At 43.0% G+C, this 18,829-nt stretch overlaps 1 protein-coding gene across 2 annotated transcripts; it reads left to right on the forward strand.

Moving 5' to 3' along the window:
* Positions 1 to 2,608: 2,608 nt before the first annotated feature.
* On the forward strand, positions 2,609 to 18,304 carry nacc1a (nucleus accumbens associated 1, BEN and BTB (POZ) domain containing a). 2 transcript variants are annotated; one of them, XM_071513821.1, is made up of 8 exons: positions 2,609 to 2,731; positions 6,400 to 6,553; positions 7,132 to 7,404; positions 7,895 to 8,513; positions 8,876 to 9,046; positions 10,167 to 10,272; positions 10,479 to 10,576; positions 13,247 to 18,304. In XM_071513821.1, the coding sequence occupies exons 2-8, from the start codon at positions 6,428 to 6,430 to the stop codon at positions 13,555 to 13,557; spliced, it is 1,704 nt and encodes a 567-aa protein (XP_071369922.1). In that variant the 5' UTR covers positions 2,609 to 2,731; positions 6,400 to 6,427; the 3' UTR covers positions 13,558 to 18,304. The 2 variants fall into 2 exon arrangements, with proteins under 2 accessions (XP_071369922.1, XP_071369923.1); XM_071513822.1 differs by lacking the exon at positions 2,609 to 2,731 and adding an exon at positions 3,186 to 3,867.
* Positions 18,305 to 18,829: the final 525 nt, after the last annotated feature.

The following is an 18,829-nucleotide window of genomic DNA, read 5'->3' on the forward strand; positions in this document are numbered from 1 at the left end:
AAATCATTTATATTTTATATATTGTCAATAGGTCCTTGGCATCAGACATTTTCCTTTACAGGTTTAAGCAGGCAGCAGTTGAGCCTCTCCTTAAAAATTAAGCCTAGATTGCTTAAAGCATGCAGCTCTAGGGGGCAATCTCCAGATTTCCATTTATCAAAACCTTTAGAGACACTTGTCTCCAGTCAACATATAGTTTTCTGTCGTAAATCTAAATTACTTACTTGAGAAATTTCAATCTGGTTTTAGAACAATGCACAGTATGGAGACTGTCCATTAAAATGGCAGAAGATTTTGGTGAAGGTTTTATTCTAGTGCAGCCTTTGAAATTATAGACCACAATAACATCTTAATTGATTGCTTGAATTCCTGGTTGGGCACTAGGGACACTGCACTAAATGGGAGAGCCTTCTCTGTTCAAACTGGAACCTCATCACCATCCTCAGCAGACATTACCTGTGGGATTCCCCAAGGCTCAATTTTAGATCCCATCCCTTTTTCTGTTTACATGCTCCCTCCTGGCCTCATCACTTGTAGACATATCTCCTCCCACTGTTATGCTGATTAGGCACAGTTACCTGTGAAATCCAGAAATTCAGATAGCCAAGCCACGCTTAATGCCTAAATCAGCTAATGTGCACTGAATGTACAAACTATTAGGGACACTTAATCTTTTCATGAAGTACACTGATGAGGTGAATCCAGGTAAAAGTCACAATCCTTCATTGATTTCCCCTATTAAATCTATACCAACCACAAAGGAGGAGATAAGGAGAAACAGATGAGTCAGACAAGGATTTTAAGCTTTGAGACAATTATAGGTTGTGCAAAAGGGGCTACAACTCAAAATCAGGAAGATGTCCCTAATATTTTGTACATTCAGTGTAAAGTCAGCTGCCAAAAACTAAGAAGTTGTGCAGTTTTGTTTAGTTAAGCACCATCTCTAACATCAATCTGTTTTAATTGCTAAGCAATGTGGAGAAAGTCATCCACAATTTTATTTCCTCTTGTCTACAATACTGCAACTGTTTTTACTCCTGCCTGAATCAAAAGTCTTCACAACGCCTCCAGCTTGCAGACTGCAGCAGCTAAGACTTCAGCGGGTGTGAATAGAAGAAATCACATTACCCCAATTCTGGCATCACTTCACTGGTTACCTGTTAGTTTCAGAATTGACTTTAAGATTTTGCTGATCACTTCTAAAGCAGGATTAGGTTAAGCCCCCAGTTATATCTCCAAAATCTTAACCCTTTATGAGCCCATGCTCAACTTTAGATCCCAGAGCAGGGTTCCTTTGGTCATAAAGGAGACAGGGCCTTCGCCATCTACATAATAGGTAATATGGACAAGACAAAAAAATGAGTCTCCAGTGACTACAGATTATCCCTACGTTTTATAATGGAGGTTTACAGTATAACCCCAATAACCTCACAGATAGATTTACAAAAATAATGGGTGATTTGTTCTCAGTATCACCTTAGTTACACTACACCCCTAATTCAAATAATTCAGACCGAGCAGTTTGTGTTTCTCACTGCAAGGGACACAATGTTACCGTTGATGTGACTCAACAGAAATCACACACATAAGAACATAACAATAAAAAAAACACACTAAATAATTTTCCATGGAGATTATTTCTATTTAGGTCTGCATAGTCAACATCAGAATAATCTTCCCATGGCATTGTATAGCATAGTCAAGGTTTTGTGTGTTTCTGTCCCACAAAAGTCATAAACAAAATTCTTCCCACTTTATACATATTCAGTAAATCAGTGCTGTCATGCATGGTGGCAGGTTATTTTGAAGTCATTTATTCATAAATGCATTAACACCAGAATTGCATTTATATGTGTACTGTTGGCATATGAAATATGTATGATGGTTGTATATTTGCTGTGCTTCCAGCTTCACATAGGTAGTATGAATAAATGTATGAAAGTATAGATGCACACAAGAATGAATATTAATGCATATGCACATAAATGCATAGACTGCTACATATGGATGAATATCTTGCTGGAGCATAGGTCTGTAGGCACATGCCTGCATGGCCTTCGCCTGTAAGTAGGCCTTCACATACTTTGTAGGGTATAGTAGGCATATACGGAAATTCTAGCAAATACATTTGTATATGGTATGATATATAGGCCTACTGTAGAATAGGTGTGATATAGCAAAATGCATTTGGACAAAAGGTTTCACTTGTTTATACTCAGTTAGGGCGCGGCTTTATGACTACTTTGTATTATGTGCGCGCACCGAGTTCACCTAAGTTAAATAAGTACACACACACACGGCCTACTTTTCCCATTTCTCTCGCACATATGCGGAGAGAGAGAGTGTGTGTGTGTGTGTGTGAGAGAGAGAGAGAGAGAGAGAGAGAGAGAGAGAGAGAGAGAGAGGCGGTTTCTCTTTGCAGGCTGCTGCTGTTGCTGTGCCAATGCGCAAACAGTCTACGCCGTGGGATAGGTCTCCCCAAATTGAGGCTGCGCTCGAAACGATCATGCGATTGAATGACGAGCGCGTCATGCTTGTCTTCCTCCTCTTCTGTTCTGTACGATCAGTGGCTCTGTGTTCCGCAATCCCCTGGGATACTGTACCGCCCTCGATGGCTCTGCTATCGGCGTTTTGCTCACAATGAATGGCTGCCTGTAGCAAGGAAAAGCGGGGAGAGAGAGCGCTGCGTCCCCTCCATTGAAACGCTCTGCATCAACTTCCCAGCGAGGGGGTGAGTGTCTGTATCTGCCGATGTGTGAGGCGCCCTGCCGGGGTCGTCTGAGGATCCACCAGCGGCGGAGGGGGGAGGGGGGAGGGGTGTCTGTGCCGGTGTCCCTAGTTAGCACGGGGGATTTGGGTTGATTATGAACGATTCAGCAGATAAAGGACAAAGTTTTGCTTTGCGCTAGGTATGCGACTTGGGGGATGGGTTCCAGGCTGACACAGTCATAAACTTTATTATGTTTGCTAGGCTTTCTTCCAACGTATCCATACCGGTAAAAGGTATTTCAGCGAAGAGTGCAGTGTTGGTAAATGGTTAAATTCACGTAGCCCATCTCACAAAAATGCGAAAATGCATTGACAGTCAGTTTTTTGGCACGACAGCACTTGCGAGAGCCGGTTATAAAGAATTGTGCCTTGTTGTGCTCCCACCCCCCGCTCCGTGCCGCACTGGTTCCGTCTGGCTCGCCCTCAGCTGCTGCGTGTCCTGGGATGACCTGTTGATGTCGGTAAAATGGAGAATGGCAGGGGGAGCGATTTCCCCCATCACCAAATTATTTAAATAAGTAACATTTGAGATTGACAACCGGTGTCGCGGCACGGCTGCCGCGTCGGTACAGGCAGCAAGTGTTTAGTTTTTTGGGGGACTATCGCAGAAATGTTTGAAATTGTGCAGCGGGCTGTGTGAGAGTGTGCATGAGGTGGATGGCGCGCCGGGGCGAACCCAAAATATTTAACAGTGTGTTAGCTTAGCTACTAGCAGCCTCTATAGGCCTGCTGCAGATAGGAGAGGGCATCAAACATTTCAGTGCTACCCGGGCAGGAGAGAAAAGGTGACACATTTCGGACCGTCTTTGTTGACTGGAGCGGAATTGGACGAATATACTCGAGTACCTTCTGACAGCACGTAAACACACCGTCGCCCTCAGTCGGGCATCACCGGGGTTTGCTGCCATCCCCTGTCGCCCCCCCTCCTCGACTCTGGTGCCAGCAGTGGAGCACTCCGACCGGGTAGACTGGCACACGGCGCGGTCACCCCCGGTGCGGTAAAGAGCTCCTTATCTGTTCCGCTTGATCCGGCATCCTTTTCCGTTCATAAACGTTTCTGCAGTGAGACAGACGCACGCAGTCGCCAACACTCACAAGGTATGCACTGTAAACTGTTTGCTTACACTGTTAAACTTCAGTATGAATGTATCGGCGTTGAGAAGTTTTGAAACGGACGACGGTTGTGTTGCTTTGATAGTTCGACTCTTCGCCTGTGATGAGGAGATAAACGTGAATCAGTCCTATATGTGTTGAGTTAATAGGAATAGCAGAGCTAGCCATATTGCAGGCATGGGCACATGAGAACCAGGAAATGCCTATAGAGGGAGAGCATTGTGTGCCAGCTGTACCAATGACTGCCTACTAATAATCCACATAGCAATGTAAAAGACTTTAGCCCTTGCTGTTTTCATACTTGGAGCTGGACGAACTGGAAACTGTTGTTCAGACTTAATATAAGTTCTGAAATATGTTGACACTCAGCCCATCATAACATATCATAAGCCTTTCGCATGCTAGCAAAACATTCTTTAAGCTTCCTATGAAAAGACTTGGGTCTTTAAGTATGTTGAGAGTATGTTTGACCTACTTTTCTCTCTAGGCTGACTTTGCTGGTTGGTATGAGATCTAAGCCACAGGGTGAGTTAGGGTGAACTTCATTTGTTCGCGTTGCTGCACTCTAACCTATATATTTAATCGAATAAGGACCTGAGATGATCCCTCTCCTCTCCAAGAACAACCCTCTCCGCAGGCCCCATTGCCCCTCCTTGGTGCATAAATACACACACACACTCACACACACACACAGTCACATTCTCTCTCACTTTCAGGGCAAACTGTGCAAACACACCCTGCTCTCAGCCCTGTGTTTGTGTGTGTGTGTGTGTGTGTGTGTGTGTGTGTGTGTGTGTGTGTGTCTATGTGCACGCATGTGTGCTTACTGCGGCTCGCTTGCCAAACTGTAAACAAGCAGTATTGTCTAATGTGTGTGTGTGACTCAGTGTGCCTTTTGTGGGTTTGTTTGAGTTTGTGTGTGCGCATCTGTGTTTTAGTATGAGGGAGAGGGAGCTTGAGAGAGGCAGAGACAAAGAGAGCATTTCTCTTTACCCTGGAGCTTGGCTAAGTCCCAAATGAAGGGCTTTGGATATGATGGGGCGGCTCACTCCAGCCTTCATCAGTCAGTCAGACTAAAGTTGGTTGTATGCCTCACACAGGGTGGGCTTCAATCATTCTGACTCCAAGTATTCTCACAGTATCATCCACTGTCATAGTTGTGTATGTGTGTGTGTAGCGTGCATTTATACACGAGTTTAAAGTTAGTGAAGCATCCGTGTGAACATTATCTTCATTTAGGCTATGCATGTACACACTTGACTGTGCTGTGTAAGCCTCTATCTTAACCCAACTGTATGTATATGCACAAAGACTTATAGCTGGCATTCTGGATTGAGTAGGGATTCACGGGTACTGAAATGCCATGTGGGCTTATCAGTGCATCAGCTGTATTGTTTATTGTTGTTCAGGTTAACATAGTGGATGTCCCAATGCTGAAAACCGGATTCCTCCCCTTACTCTTCTATAATTTGCGGCCATTCATGTGTAGAATGAGCCTATGGTACTTTTAGGATTCAAAAACACAAAAAAAGATATCCTGTATAATTCCTGCCTGCTGTCTTCACATATCCTGTCATTGAATGTCAGCGAGTGCGGCTGGAGCAGGCATGAAAGAAGTAGCCACTTTACTGCATCAAGACATAACCTAGCCTGCACACTATGTTCATATCCACAGTTAAGGGGAACATTGGTTCGGTTTAACTTAATATTGACAGGCATAATATAGGAATCTTCTAGAGGGTGCAGGGCAAGAGGGTATGTTTGCCTTTGACTGTTTATGGAACTGAATGGAAACATGCTATGTCATGTTTGTTTAGGCCACACACTTTTACACATACAATAACAGCGTGACCCAGTTATCTAAGGACACTGGATTTTATAGCCCAGGAGGTAGAACATAAAAAGGCTTTTACACAGCCTGCTTCTGGCAATAGGCTAAAACGTACAGTAAGGCTTTCGTTAAGTATCGGATTAATGCAATGTAGATGATCTTCAACAAAACTTTGTTTCAAATACAATATCCCTGAACTAGCCAAAAGCCATTAGCCTAGTGGGAATTTGTGAAGAAGTTTTGGCCTATGTTAATTGGATATGCCTCGGATGTAATTCCTACTTAGAAATTCCTATATTTTCTAGAATAGAGGCATTTGATTCTGAATGACTAGGCCTAGTAATAATCAGAAGACTAGGCCTAGGCTTTCTGCAGCTTTGTAGCTGTGAAAGACTGTCAGTCCTTTTATACTCTCCATAAGTGTAAGAGTCACGTTCCTCAACTGATTTTGTTTTGTTTCAGTCCGCATAGATTTGGCCTTTCATCTCAGATTTGAATTTAAAATGATGGCACACTGTTTAACAGCTGCGATCTGCCTTGCAGACAGTTAACCTTGAATTTCCTGTCTTTTAATAAAGCATTATTACACTTTCTCACATTGCTCACTCATCCAATGATTAATTGTGTCACAATTGTTCCTTCCTTCCTTCCTTCCGTCCTTCCTTCTCTCCCTCTCTGCCTATTAGACCCTGTGGTGGTGTGCGTAGGCGCACCATGGCCCAGACCCTCCAGATGGCGATCCCTAACTTTGGCAACAATGTACTAGAGTGTCTGAATGAGCAGCGGCTGCAAGGGCTCTACTGCGATGTCTCTGTGGTGGTCAAGGGCCATGCCTTCAAGGTGAGGCACTGTAGGTTTGGACAAGGACAGCAAGTTATTGTTTTGATCATGGCAAAATCACGGGTTTGCATCCAGCCCAGGACCTTTGTTGCATGTCATCTCCCACTATCTCACCCAAACTTTCCTGTCTCTGTCCACCAAACTTTAGGTTAAAATGCTAAAAAAAACCTTTTTGCTTGGATGCTGTTTGCCAGTTTGTCTCTCTAGGGGACAAGAAGGAATAGCTTGATTTGTGCAGTTTCAAATCCCACATCTAGCTACCCGTTTCCACCTCCTTCATAACTGTCAGTCAGAACTATTGTAAAGATGCACCTAGGGTGGAGGCATAGTAGCCTGATGGTTCAAAAAACAGTCCTATTACCGGAAGGTCTCAGGTTTGATCCCAGCTTTAGCTTGTATCCTGTTGAAATGTCCTTGAGCAAGACATTGAAACCTGACCCACTCACTCATTATAACTCACTCAGTCAAGAGTGGAAAGGCCTAAAATGTAAATATCCAAAACCAGCACTCCAAAAAGCGTAAACATGCTATTCTCCAGAATTTCAAGGGGACACTTAACCACTCTTCCTCTGTCTTAGGCCCATCGAGCTGTGCTGGCCGCCAGCAGCTCTTATTTCCGGGACCTCTTCAGCAGCAACAGTAATGGTGGAGGTGGTATTGGCAACGGGAAGAGCCCCACCGTAGTGGAGCTGCCCCCGGCCGTGCAGCCACAGAGCTTCCAGCAGATCTTGGCCTTCTGCTACACGGGCCGTCTCAGCATGACGGTGGGGGACCAGTTCCTGCTCATGTACACCGCTGGCTTCCTCCAGATCCAACAGATTATGGAAAAAGGCACCGAATTCTTCCTCAAGGTAAGGCTGTGCTAGCAACGCCACTCCTGTGGTACAAAAGGAGGATAGCTTCTACAGAGGGCATAGCTCTGTTTCGATTGCTTTGAATCACCCACTCTTTCTAATTTTTCCTAGTGCAAGACATAGAAATGGGATGCAGCTTCTTTATAATGTGGACACAGTGGCAAGAAGATCAAAGTTCAGCATTCTGCAATCATTGCTAAGCTGACATGTAGCGGGCAGGATATAAAACTATTTTAAGATTAAAGTAAGGGTATGATGTCCTCTGCACAGGAAGGAACAGAGGAACATCCAACAAGGAATAACTGTTTTCCACACTTTCAGACTTATTCAGATTACTGATCAGTTTTTATTCAGAACTTCGACAAGTAAAAACATAAGAGCGAACGTAGAGTAGTTGTTTTTCTGTTGGTATATGTAGTACCATGTAGTGCAATGTACTCTTGAAGGCTGACACTGACACAATGTTGATTTCCTCATTAATTTGCAGGTCTCCTCCCCCAGCTGTGACTCCCAGGGCCTGCACACTGAGGAGGCCCCACCCTCTGAGCCCCAGAGCCCCGTCACACAGACCAGCGGGAGCGCAGGCCGGCCTGCCTCCTGCCTGACGCCGCTCCCCCTGGTGTCGCGAGTGAAGACGGAGCAGCCGGCTAGCCAACCGGAGGCGGCCTCCCCTTACTCGGTGGTCTGCACCCCCGTGGCCAAGCGGCTGTGGGAGGGGGGCAGCAGCCGGGACGGAGGCGGAGTAGGCTCAGGGGGAGGGGGAGGTGGAGGGGTCAGGAAGGTGGCCCGTTTTTCCCAGGAGGCAGTGCGGGGCAGTGCCATCCAGAGCTCTGGAGTGCTGGGACTGGCCATGGGCATGGGCGCCAGCGGAACCAGCCTGGCGGGAATGGTGGCCGGCGGCGGCACCAACGGGAGCTCCGCGGCGGGTCTCGGCATGTCGGAGGGCGCCAGCCCCGGCACCATGAGCGCGTACGCCAGTGACTCACCCATCAGCTACCACGATGACGAGGAAGAGGAGGAGGGGACGGACGAAAGTGCTGAAGAGCAGTACAGGCAGATCTGCAACATGTATACCATGTACAGCATGCTCAACGTGGGTGCCGCAGGTGAGGGACGCGAGACAGAGAAGTATACTCAATGATAGATCAATGGCAGCTGCAAGAGTGAGAAAGTCTATTTTAATGTGGAGCAAGGGTTTGGTTGGATTTACACCCACTCAAATCTTTCTTGCACTTATGTGATGTGACAGATCTGTTTTTTCTTCTCTAATTGTTGTCTAAACAGGGAAAAATTAGATTCGTTGCTTTTTTTCCCCATAGTTTGACATCAATGAAAAGATCAGTTCTGTCTCATAAGGGAGATAAATCAGACTTGAGCTGGCATGGTACACTCATAACCACAATAACTCCTCTTAGTGTGTAAATGTGATGAGTTTTTATTCTCATTTTGCCGTTTTGTGTCTCTTCAGCTGCTGGTGAGCGTGTGGAGGCCCTACCGGACCACACAGAGACACGGGGTCGGATGCGAGGCAGAGACCTTACGTGTCTCCCCACAGAACTCATCACTCAGATAGGCAACCGCTGCCACCCCAAACTGTATGAGGAGGGAGACCCTGCTGAGAAACTAGAGCTAGTCTCAGGTATGTGTGTGTGTTTGTGTGTTAAAAATATCTGTCCATACAAATCTCAGACACCAGAGTCTGAGAGGCGAAGGTAGAATTAGTTGTTGTTTTCAGGGTTTTAAACCCAACTATTCTGGCCTTTGAGATAAACATATCCAAGCATATCAAAGTCCTAGGCACTAATTCAGTACCTGACCCACATGTCTATGAAGTATAAGCTATATTAGGGCAAGGCAAAAAACATGCTCATGCATATACATGCATGTAAAGTTGATTCTAGGGACCAAAACAGAACAAGGCCAATGCCAGTGATGTATATACACTTTACAGGAAACTGTCCTCAAATGACTGAGCTTGGCATTGGCATGCAGATAAGGCAGCAGCATTGAGCATGTGACTCTGTGAGCTTAATATTAGACATGTCAAGGACATCCTGTGACTATGTCTGTATTACCTTATGGCCAGGGTTACATGCCTTGCAATCTATCGTGTGTGTGTGTGTGTGTGTGAGAGGGAGGGAGAGAGAGTGAGAGAGAGAGAGAGAGAAAGGGAGAGAAGGAACACTACAACCAGCATTGGCCAGCTAGCAAGTAGAGTAAGGTAGTTTACTATTTAATTGAAAAATGTAAAAAGAGCAAGAAGAGAGAAGTATTGTGTAGTCCCAAATGCAATTCTGTATTTCATTGATTAAAAGACCTCATATAACTTACATCTGTCGATACTGTGTATTGTGAATTAATGTCATAAAGATATATGTCTGCCTAAAAGGGTGGGTAAACTATTCTGCATATGAAAAGGTGGGTTAACAGTTTGGGTGGCTTTGCTCAACACCCTACACCCTGTGTATGTGTATGTGTCTTTTTGTGCTTGTGTTCAAAGCTGTAAGACTCAGTGCTATGACTCATTTAATTAAAGCACAACTTCCTTATTCTCAACCTACAGCTGCAATACGTGGTACAATCTCTCAATCTAGGCTCGTACTGCGAAATCGTCACTAGAACCGCAAACAGTAAATGGCCTGAGAGAGAAGATCCCAGTCATATCCATTACATGACACACAAACCCAGAACTCCAATAGGTTACCTACTTAAAATCACTTTTTTTGTGGATTGTTGATATTCTGCGCATGTATCATCAGGTACTTCTGTGTACATATCGCGAGCCCAGCTAATGAACTGTCACGTGAGCGCTGGGACCAGACACAAGGTGCTGCTGAGGAGGCTGCTGGCTGCCTTCTTTGACAGGTTAGTTTCCTCTGTGTGTGTGTGTGGGTCTAGTTCTGATAGTTGTCTTGTCTCACATGTAAAGATAACAATAGCTTAGTTTCAATACAAAAAAAAAAAATCTTAATTTAATGTATTTTTGTATTCACTGGCATAGGAGTAGTGACACACAGTTTTGTTTTCTACTGTTCTGTGCTGTACAACTCATTCTTACTCTGCTGTTTCAGGAATACTCTGGCCAACAGTTGTGGAACAGGCATCCGCTCCTCCACCAATGACCCTAGCCGCAAGCCCCTGGACAACAGAGTGCTGCATGCAGTCAAATGTAAGCATGCATGTTTGTCTTTCTGTGGGTGTGTGAGTACAGGCATTCAAGCAAGTGTCCACATTTGCCTGTGATGTGGGATACACATAGATGGGAATACTAAATAAATGTAAAAGCATATATTGGAAAGCACATAGATGGCGGGATGTGATGTTTGACTTTTCGATTGTTCAGTGGCTGAGATCACCTGACCAGTTAAATATCTCTATTTTTAGGCTCATTTTGGATAAGAATACAGATGGTTAATCAGTTGCTACCCGCTGTGCTTGAGTTCCCTTAGGTATTGATCAGACAATAAAGGTAATAACTCATGCTGACCACTAGAGAGCGACATTCACCCTGAGACTAAATGCCAACTACAGAGAGACCCAATGAACAAGAGTCCTTAAAGATGGTGGCATTGTGGCCATGTGGTCCTCCCATAGTGCAGCATGTATCCACGCTGCTTCTGAACTGGCAATAGCAAATGACAGTTGGAGGCTTTGCACTGTGGGATGTGTGTCATGATATCCAAGAGAATAGATAAGGAAACCAGTCAACAGCAGTTATGAAGAGTACATTTGTAGGTCAGAAGTGCATGATGGATATGTAAGACAGATTCTCCACTTCTGCTTTAAGTGTTTTTATGATCGTGTCATGTTTTAGACTGACTGATCGGTCTGAAGTACTGAGCACAGCACATGACACCATGTCGAGCCACCATTACCTCACATATACGATATGCCTAACGTACACAGCAGACTATATAGATGTATCGCATATCTAGCACATAGCACTCTACAGCTGTTTGCATTTGAGCAGCATGCAATAGAATGTTGGAATATAGTGACCTGTATAGTCTTCAGTCTATAGTATGTATTACACTGTAGGTGAGGTCCTGTTATCCTTGATCTGTGTGGAATCCTGTCCTGTATTCATTCAAAGTTTATGTTTAGGAGGGTTAATACTATATTTGGTTGAGAAGTTCAGTTATGATCTTAAAGAGAAACCCACCATTAAAAATAAATCACATGTGTTATTCCAGCATTTGTTCAGGCTTGATTTGTAAAGATGAAAAAATTTCTACTAAAGTTTCATGGCTGAAACAAGAGAGCCAGCAGGGCATGTCTTAAGAGACAAGTCTTTTAGCTGCTCCATTTACAATGTAACTGTTTTCATCATTCTGGCACATTCTCATGTAACCGCCTCCCTATAGCTAATAAAAAGAAACATGTGCCTCTAAAATCTGTGTCAGGACCTGCAGGCCCTGCGGGAGTCCCGCAAATATGTATAACTCTAAATTAGTCTTCTGATTTCTAGCTTGGGGATAGTTGTTCTTGTTTATCAGTATTGGACTGTGCAAGACTGTAGGAATAGCATGTCGCTCTTGTCATGTGAAAACCTTGTAACTCCAATTTTGGTGATTTTCATATTTTAACTTCAGCTGAAGGATTCCATGCTCCTCTGTGGGTTTAGAAAATTCTACCACCCTTGGTATTAAAAACCCACAGGATAAACACCAAATTGCATGGTGGTTAAGCTCTTCCTCCCAGTTCCTGAAAACTTTTTGGAGAATTTTGGAGATAGACGGTTTTTACCCAACAGTGATGCTATGTAAATTCATAGATGAGGGTGACTGGAACAATTATAGTGATTGATGAATTGAGCGACACAGGATAAAAATCAGGGCTCCAACAACAGGAGCCCGATTTTTGTTGCATCAACAAAAATGTACAAAGTGGGTGGGTAGGCACCACACTCTGCATTAAAAGTAATGTTTATTTTACTACAGAACATTAAAAACATAATGTTTTTCCCAAGGAGACCACATTCAGAAAACACTCAACAAGAAAATGCAGCAATAAACGTATACACATTCCAAAAACAATTGGGAGAGACACAAAATGATGACTGGTTTGCTGGTGTCATGCCAATCAGGTGGGGGCACAAAGCAGACAACTAATCATATAATAGGATTCAAACAGTAATATGCATCAAAAACGAAAGAGGTACGGCGTGATTAACGATTAAGGGCATGACCCAATCTAATATTGAATGAATGAACTTACAAACAAAATCACCAAGTGCTGCGTACGACAGTCAGACAATCGTATAGAAGTCATTGAAACCAACTGATCAGGCAGGTAAAAACCAAGACACACATACCTGTGTGTAGTTCATAGGATGTTTCTCCTACATCCATAAAGCCACATGGTCCTTTTAATGGCGTAAATGATATTGGTGGTGTTGCAGTTGATTACACCTCTAATAAGTATAGTTCTTCTGGATCTAGGGTGCAAAAACGGATGTATTTTCCTTGTAAAACAGCATTGTGCGCCGTTGCCCCACTTGTAATTCCCTGAAGGGGAGATTGTCAGGCTTGGTAATAGTGGGATGTTTATTGTGAGTGATTCTAGATTTCGTCAGGGATTTTTCAAGTTTTTCCCTGTTCTGCATGCGATGGTTGGAGCTGTGTTGAGTAGGGAGCCAAGCAAGGGGTCTGAGGATACGATGGGCCAGTGTTTAGTGACAATAGATAGAAGTTCAAGGCGTTGTGGGAAGTAGGTGGTTAAGGAATTGGTATGGAACATGTTCAGGTTCTTTTGGAGTCCCTGCTTGCAGTTCTGATCTGAGAAATTACAGCATAGGGCGCAATCACCCTAACACTTTCTCTTTCCTTCTCCCCGTCAGTTTATTGCCAGAACTTTGCCACCAGCTTCAAAGAGAGTGAGATGAATGCCATTGCGGCCGACATGTGTACCAACGCGCGGCGCGTGGTCCGCAAGAGCTGGATCCCCAAGCTGAAGCTGCTGATGGCCGAGAGCGACGCCTACTCCGCTTTCCTGCCCGACGCTGTTAAGATGGAGGACGACACCCTGGGGGCGGATCCGGCGTTCGACCCCGCCTCTTTGGAGGCTGCCGGCGGTGTTGGCATGGAGTCCGGCGGCTCTTCGGGTGAATCGCTACCAGGTGTGGGCGGGGATGGAGGGCCGTTATTTTGAGCATCATGTCCGGGGGAAGGTTGAAATATGATGACACATATACCAGTATTCCTCTATTCTGCTCGCCCCCTCACTCTTTGGCCCCACGCTGATCTCTCACACCTGACTGTCTATACTATGTTGCTAGGGTAAACAGTGGTCGTTACCCTGCTGTAACCAGGAAGTGAAAACGGTCGTTTTTTTTGCTTCATGACTGTACAATGGGGTTCGATGAGAAAGGGGAGAGGGTGTTTTGTTTTCTTCCACTCGCCCTCTGCTTCCCCTTGTCTTTTTTAGGTGTGTAAGCGCATCCACTGTCGCATATTAAATACATTCCCTGAAGTGGGGGGTGGGGGGTGCCAGTGCAGGCTGAGGAGGGAGGGATGGCTGGATGGACAGATTGGGAGTAAAGGTGGTTAGGATATTGAATGTAAGCGTCAGTGGCATTTATCTCTGTGCCAGCCTGACAAATTGTATTCCAGCCTTGGAAAAGGAACTAAAATTCTAAATGAATAAATAAATAAATAACACTACTGGTTCCTTTCCCTCTTCATCCCCTCACATCTTCCACCCACCACCCCACAAGTATTCCCCCTCCCTTCCACCCCGCCGCCCCTGAGACCAGAGAAAATCGATCACACCCAAGTGTTTCACTGTGCTGTGTCCTATATATCTCATCTTTCTCTGTTTTTCGAAATTTTAGCACGTTTCTCTGTCTGTAACCCGACAACGATCCAGAGAGAAGGGGGAAAAGCTTTTTACTGCAATGATTGTGAAGAAAATTTAAGGGGAACAAGTAATAAAAGATGGTCATATTTTTAGAAGACAAAATATATTTATACAAGCGCACATGCCTACCACTGGTGTGAGCAGAGAGAGCGAGAGGGATTGTTTTAAAATCTCGATCATCATGTTTTATTGTATTTTAAGCAGCAGTTTTGCAAAGAGAGGTCTTGACAAATAAGGAAAAGCGCTATTTTTGCATAAAAAATGTGGTGTAATGATAAGAGTAGTCTTAACATAGGACCCTTAGTCGTTTGTTTTTATCTTTATTTTGACAGCGCACAGAGTGATGGAAAGAGCAGTTGAACTGCTAAATTTGAAGCATTTCATCTTCTGTTCACTAGCCTATAAGAAATGATGAGACTGATTCAGATGGCATGACTGTTGTCCATGGTAACTATTTCTTGGTAGGTTGTGAAGGTGCAACTTTTACCGCCCTAGCTAAACCTTTTCCTCAAAATTTTGTCGCTTAAGTGTAGAAACGCAAAGCTTCTATTGACCTGACTACTTGGCTAGCCTCTTTGTGTTAAAATTGAGGATGTTAAGAAATTACTGACATTTTGTGCAAATGCAAAAGTCACAGGAAATATTTATGGAATATTGGAATGTGCCTTTTAATTGAAATCAATAAGCAGAGGTCTGGTGGGGAGAAGAGTGATGTCAAGGAGGAGGCAGTATTGATTGAAGCAAATGGGTGTTATGCTGTTGTCTGTGTGTGTGGGTATGTGTGGGATATAGTTCTTTGCTTAAGAAGGAGAGTCTCTGTATTGCGTGGTTGTGTGTTTCAGTATGTGGTTTATGCATGTATCTAATGTTTTTCCATGTTGTAATACCACCTCCTCAATATGGAAATTCAAAATGGCTGACAGTTTTACTTTGGAGTTCGAAATGATTTTGCACCTTTCATGAGAGCTAGAAGGGAGGTTTCTGCACCTTAATCAGATGAACCAGTGGTTCATGCACCTTTTAGGAAGGGGATGATATGTTGTGTAGCAAATGAACCCCTTTAGGTGACATATGACGTTTTTCACGTCTGCCTGTTTTTCTTGTACACGAGTGGCACAAACTCCTAATGTAAATAATCAAGAAGACTGTTGAGCTGAATCCCAAGTGTTCTTGACTTCTGTTGCTGGATGCTTCTGATTATGATTAGTGTGGGAGAGCCCAACCCACACCTTTTGTATTAATTTTGTCTTTTTGTATCTGATTTTGTCTTGCTGAAACATCTGAGATGTCAACGTTTAACGTTTTTATGTGCAAGTTTGTTTGTGAGAATCCTTTTGAATGCATGTTGGCCTGTAGATCTGAGGTCGATAAAGGGGATTCATTATTCCAGTTGCAGGATGTTATAAAGGTGATAAGTTGTTTGGGTCTGACTTGGGTTTGCGTTAGTGTTGTTTGTAGGGAGACCTGTGATGCTCTCCCAGACAACTCTGATTGCTTTCTCCTTCTAAAGGTATAACCTTTCTGAAAATGTTCTTGTTTTGCTGAAGACAGGTGTACTGTAAAGACTTGGGATGATAAATAATGCTTCTTATTCAAGGCAACTGAGTCAATTTGCCAATTTTTCATTGAATAAAAAGGTAAATCAGAAAAAACAAAAAAAGTTAGATAGAGCTCCATCTATTTTTCCATCATTGGTCAAAATTATGAGGATGGGTTTACTTAGTTTGTCCAGGAGAATTATAGACAGAACGAAAATACCTTGTGTGTATTCAGTAAAAGTAATGGCAACAAAACCTCAGTGAGCTTTGCACTTGACTGTAGAAGCCACATAGTCATAGACAACACATGAGCGACCCCCCCCTTCCCCCCAACCCCCCCCCCTCCAGTACCTTTGAGGAGTGTTTGTGGCTTTGCTTCCTGTCTTAGCCTTCATGCAGCTGGTGTCATGTTTCAGTTCCATTGTCAAGTTTATTCATGCGATTTAGAGAGAGAGGCAAATCAGTGGCAGAAATATTTAATGTAGTTGAGAGTTTGAATTATAACGTGCAGGCTTAAATTGCCTAGATCAGTGGTTCTCAACTGGTTCTATCAGGACCCAAAATGTGAACATGTAGAGCTCAAAGTAGATCCGTACAACATTCTTGCTCCCACTGCCATTTTTTTTTATTGTGACATTTCAACTGAGTTGGTCTTTGCCAGACGTGATGAGTAAAAATAAAAATAGTGAAAGTGCCATTACAGCAAAATCATTCTATATATGCTGACTTTTAAAATCAATTAAAATGAGAATCCTAAAGATGGTTTTCATAGACAACATGGTCCGCTTTTATCTAATGTGAAACCTTAGAGTTGTATTTCACAGGTGCGGTCTTTTGTCTGTGACATTCCTGGAGCCTGACCAAAATGAGCTACACAAGTAATCAGTAAAATCTTAGTTGACACTAATACTAACAAGAATTCAGTGTAGGAAAGCTTAAATAGCGGTATTATGATTGCATGATATATGTTTAGTCATCAGTAACCTGGCAGCAGCAGAATTCTGCACAATTTGGAGCTATGCCACATCTTGTCAATTAAAATAGGGGAACTAGGCATTACAGTGTTATTAACAGCCAATCCAATCTTCGTAATGTTCCTAAGTTGGTAAAAAAAATATGATCGAACCAACTTTTTTAGTATGTTGCTCAAGGTTTGAAAATAAATCCATGATAACGTCAGAATTCCTAGATACTGGCTTTGTGTAGAGAGTTAAAGGACCAAGAGACATGCGTTCAGGGTCAATAACATGGACCTTTGAAATTAACTGAGAGAAACTTTGGGACATTCAATCCTTGACCATGGATCACTTCCTACTGACTTCCCCAGTAGCCCTCCTCTTTCCTTAGAAAGTAGGGTAAAGTTAGCTCAGCAATGGAGCAACAGTAGAAGCAGGGAGGCCCAACTGGTTTCCAAGTGGGACTAGCAGATTTTTCTACTCGGTAACAGTTGAAAGCTTATACTCCATTCTGAGTCATCAACCACAGCTGAAATATTACAAATGAAACAGCATTCATGTCATAATACACATACATTTATTATTTCTTATGTAAAACTTGTTAAAAACTCATTGAGGCAAGTGAAAAATGGTTAGAAAATGCTTGAAAGCAAAGAACAGCCAAGCAGAAACAGAAATGTCCATGTTGCTCCAGTTCACACAAGTATAACATTTACGTGACCCAATCAGAATATCCGTGTGACCCACTTCTAGGTCGTGACCCACTGGTTGAGAAACACTGGCTTAGGTGGTAGTTTGTGGTTAGTTTAACAATTATGAATAGCTAAGGTAAGGGTATGGGTCAGGACGCTGATCTGTAGTCAGCATTCAGGGGCAAATGTACCTCATAGCAAATGATAAACTTCAAACTCTCTTGTGTCCATAAAGTTCCTACCCGCATCCTGCATGCACAGTTCATCTGCAAAAGGCGTGTGAGTGTTTTCTACTTTCCCGAATGCGTTTGAGGACAGAGAACTTTTGTTTTTCAGTATGTCCACAGCAAATCCTAATTTCTGTACATGTCAGCATATGTGTTTACACTTTGAAACACACATAGACCTACACACTTGAATGGATAAGGCGTGGCATGGCATGGGGAACCCTTTTTCACTATACAGTACATATATAAATATGATTATATATACATGTATAGATAAATACTGTATATTATATATAGAGGCACACATAGAGGTCAGATTGTTTGTTGTGCACTCGCAGCATGAGGTATATATTTACCCAGAAACGATGCTTTTTTCAAAACCTGTGCAGTAATTGGTCAGCCCATGTCTTTGCCCCTGCTCCTAGCCCTCTGTAACCCTGTAGCGCCAGTGGACCTCCTATACTGCTCATCCTGTTCTTTCCGTGTTCCAAGTGCCAATAACTTTGTGAAAGCCCTGTAACTGTGACCCAACATTATCAAAGGTAATTGCACATTAACGACTGTAAAATAAATAAATAAAAATCATAGAGAAAATGTCAACATGGATTAAACAATGAATATCTTAATAAAAGATTTGTAACAATTTCTGTCTGGCTACTTTTTTTTTTTTTTTTTTTAACTGTGATGTTACTGGTCATCTGGTTATAGATGTTGGCTCTCACGATAATGACAACAAAATGTTTGTAATACCCAAGTATCGAGTCTGCTCATTGGAATACTTTGATGTGTGGAATTAAGGACCGATACACTGGAATACAGTAAATTTAATATGAGTCCAGGTAGTTTCTCACTGATTGACTGTCCCCTGAATTTGATCGTTGAGTAATTGGCTATCACCTGTGAAATAACTACCCATCATTCATAAAAATGATATATGATGATAAATATATCATCAATGTAAATATAAGTTCCTTTATTGCCTCAAAATTAATATATATCCACATCTGAAATAAGAAGTCAGTCTTCAAAATCTATTTTCTGTGGAGAAATGCCTTTTGTTGGACATAATATTTCATTGGGAAATGTGAAATGTCTAAATGTGACATACTGTATGTGAACCATTTTATACAGATACAAGGTTTGAACATGAG

Source organism: Centroberyx affinis, unplaced genomic scaffold (assembly GCF_046629955.1).
Source record: "Centroberyx affinis isolate AG114_WGS23_722 - 3 ecotype Tasmania unplaced genomic scaffold, CSIRO-AGI_Caff_v1 ptg007549l_1, whole genome shotgun sequence".
In the NCBI taxonomy this organism is placed as follows: Eukaryota; Metazoa; Chordata; class Actinopteri; order Beryciformes; family Berycidae; genus Centroberyx; species Centroberyx affinis.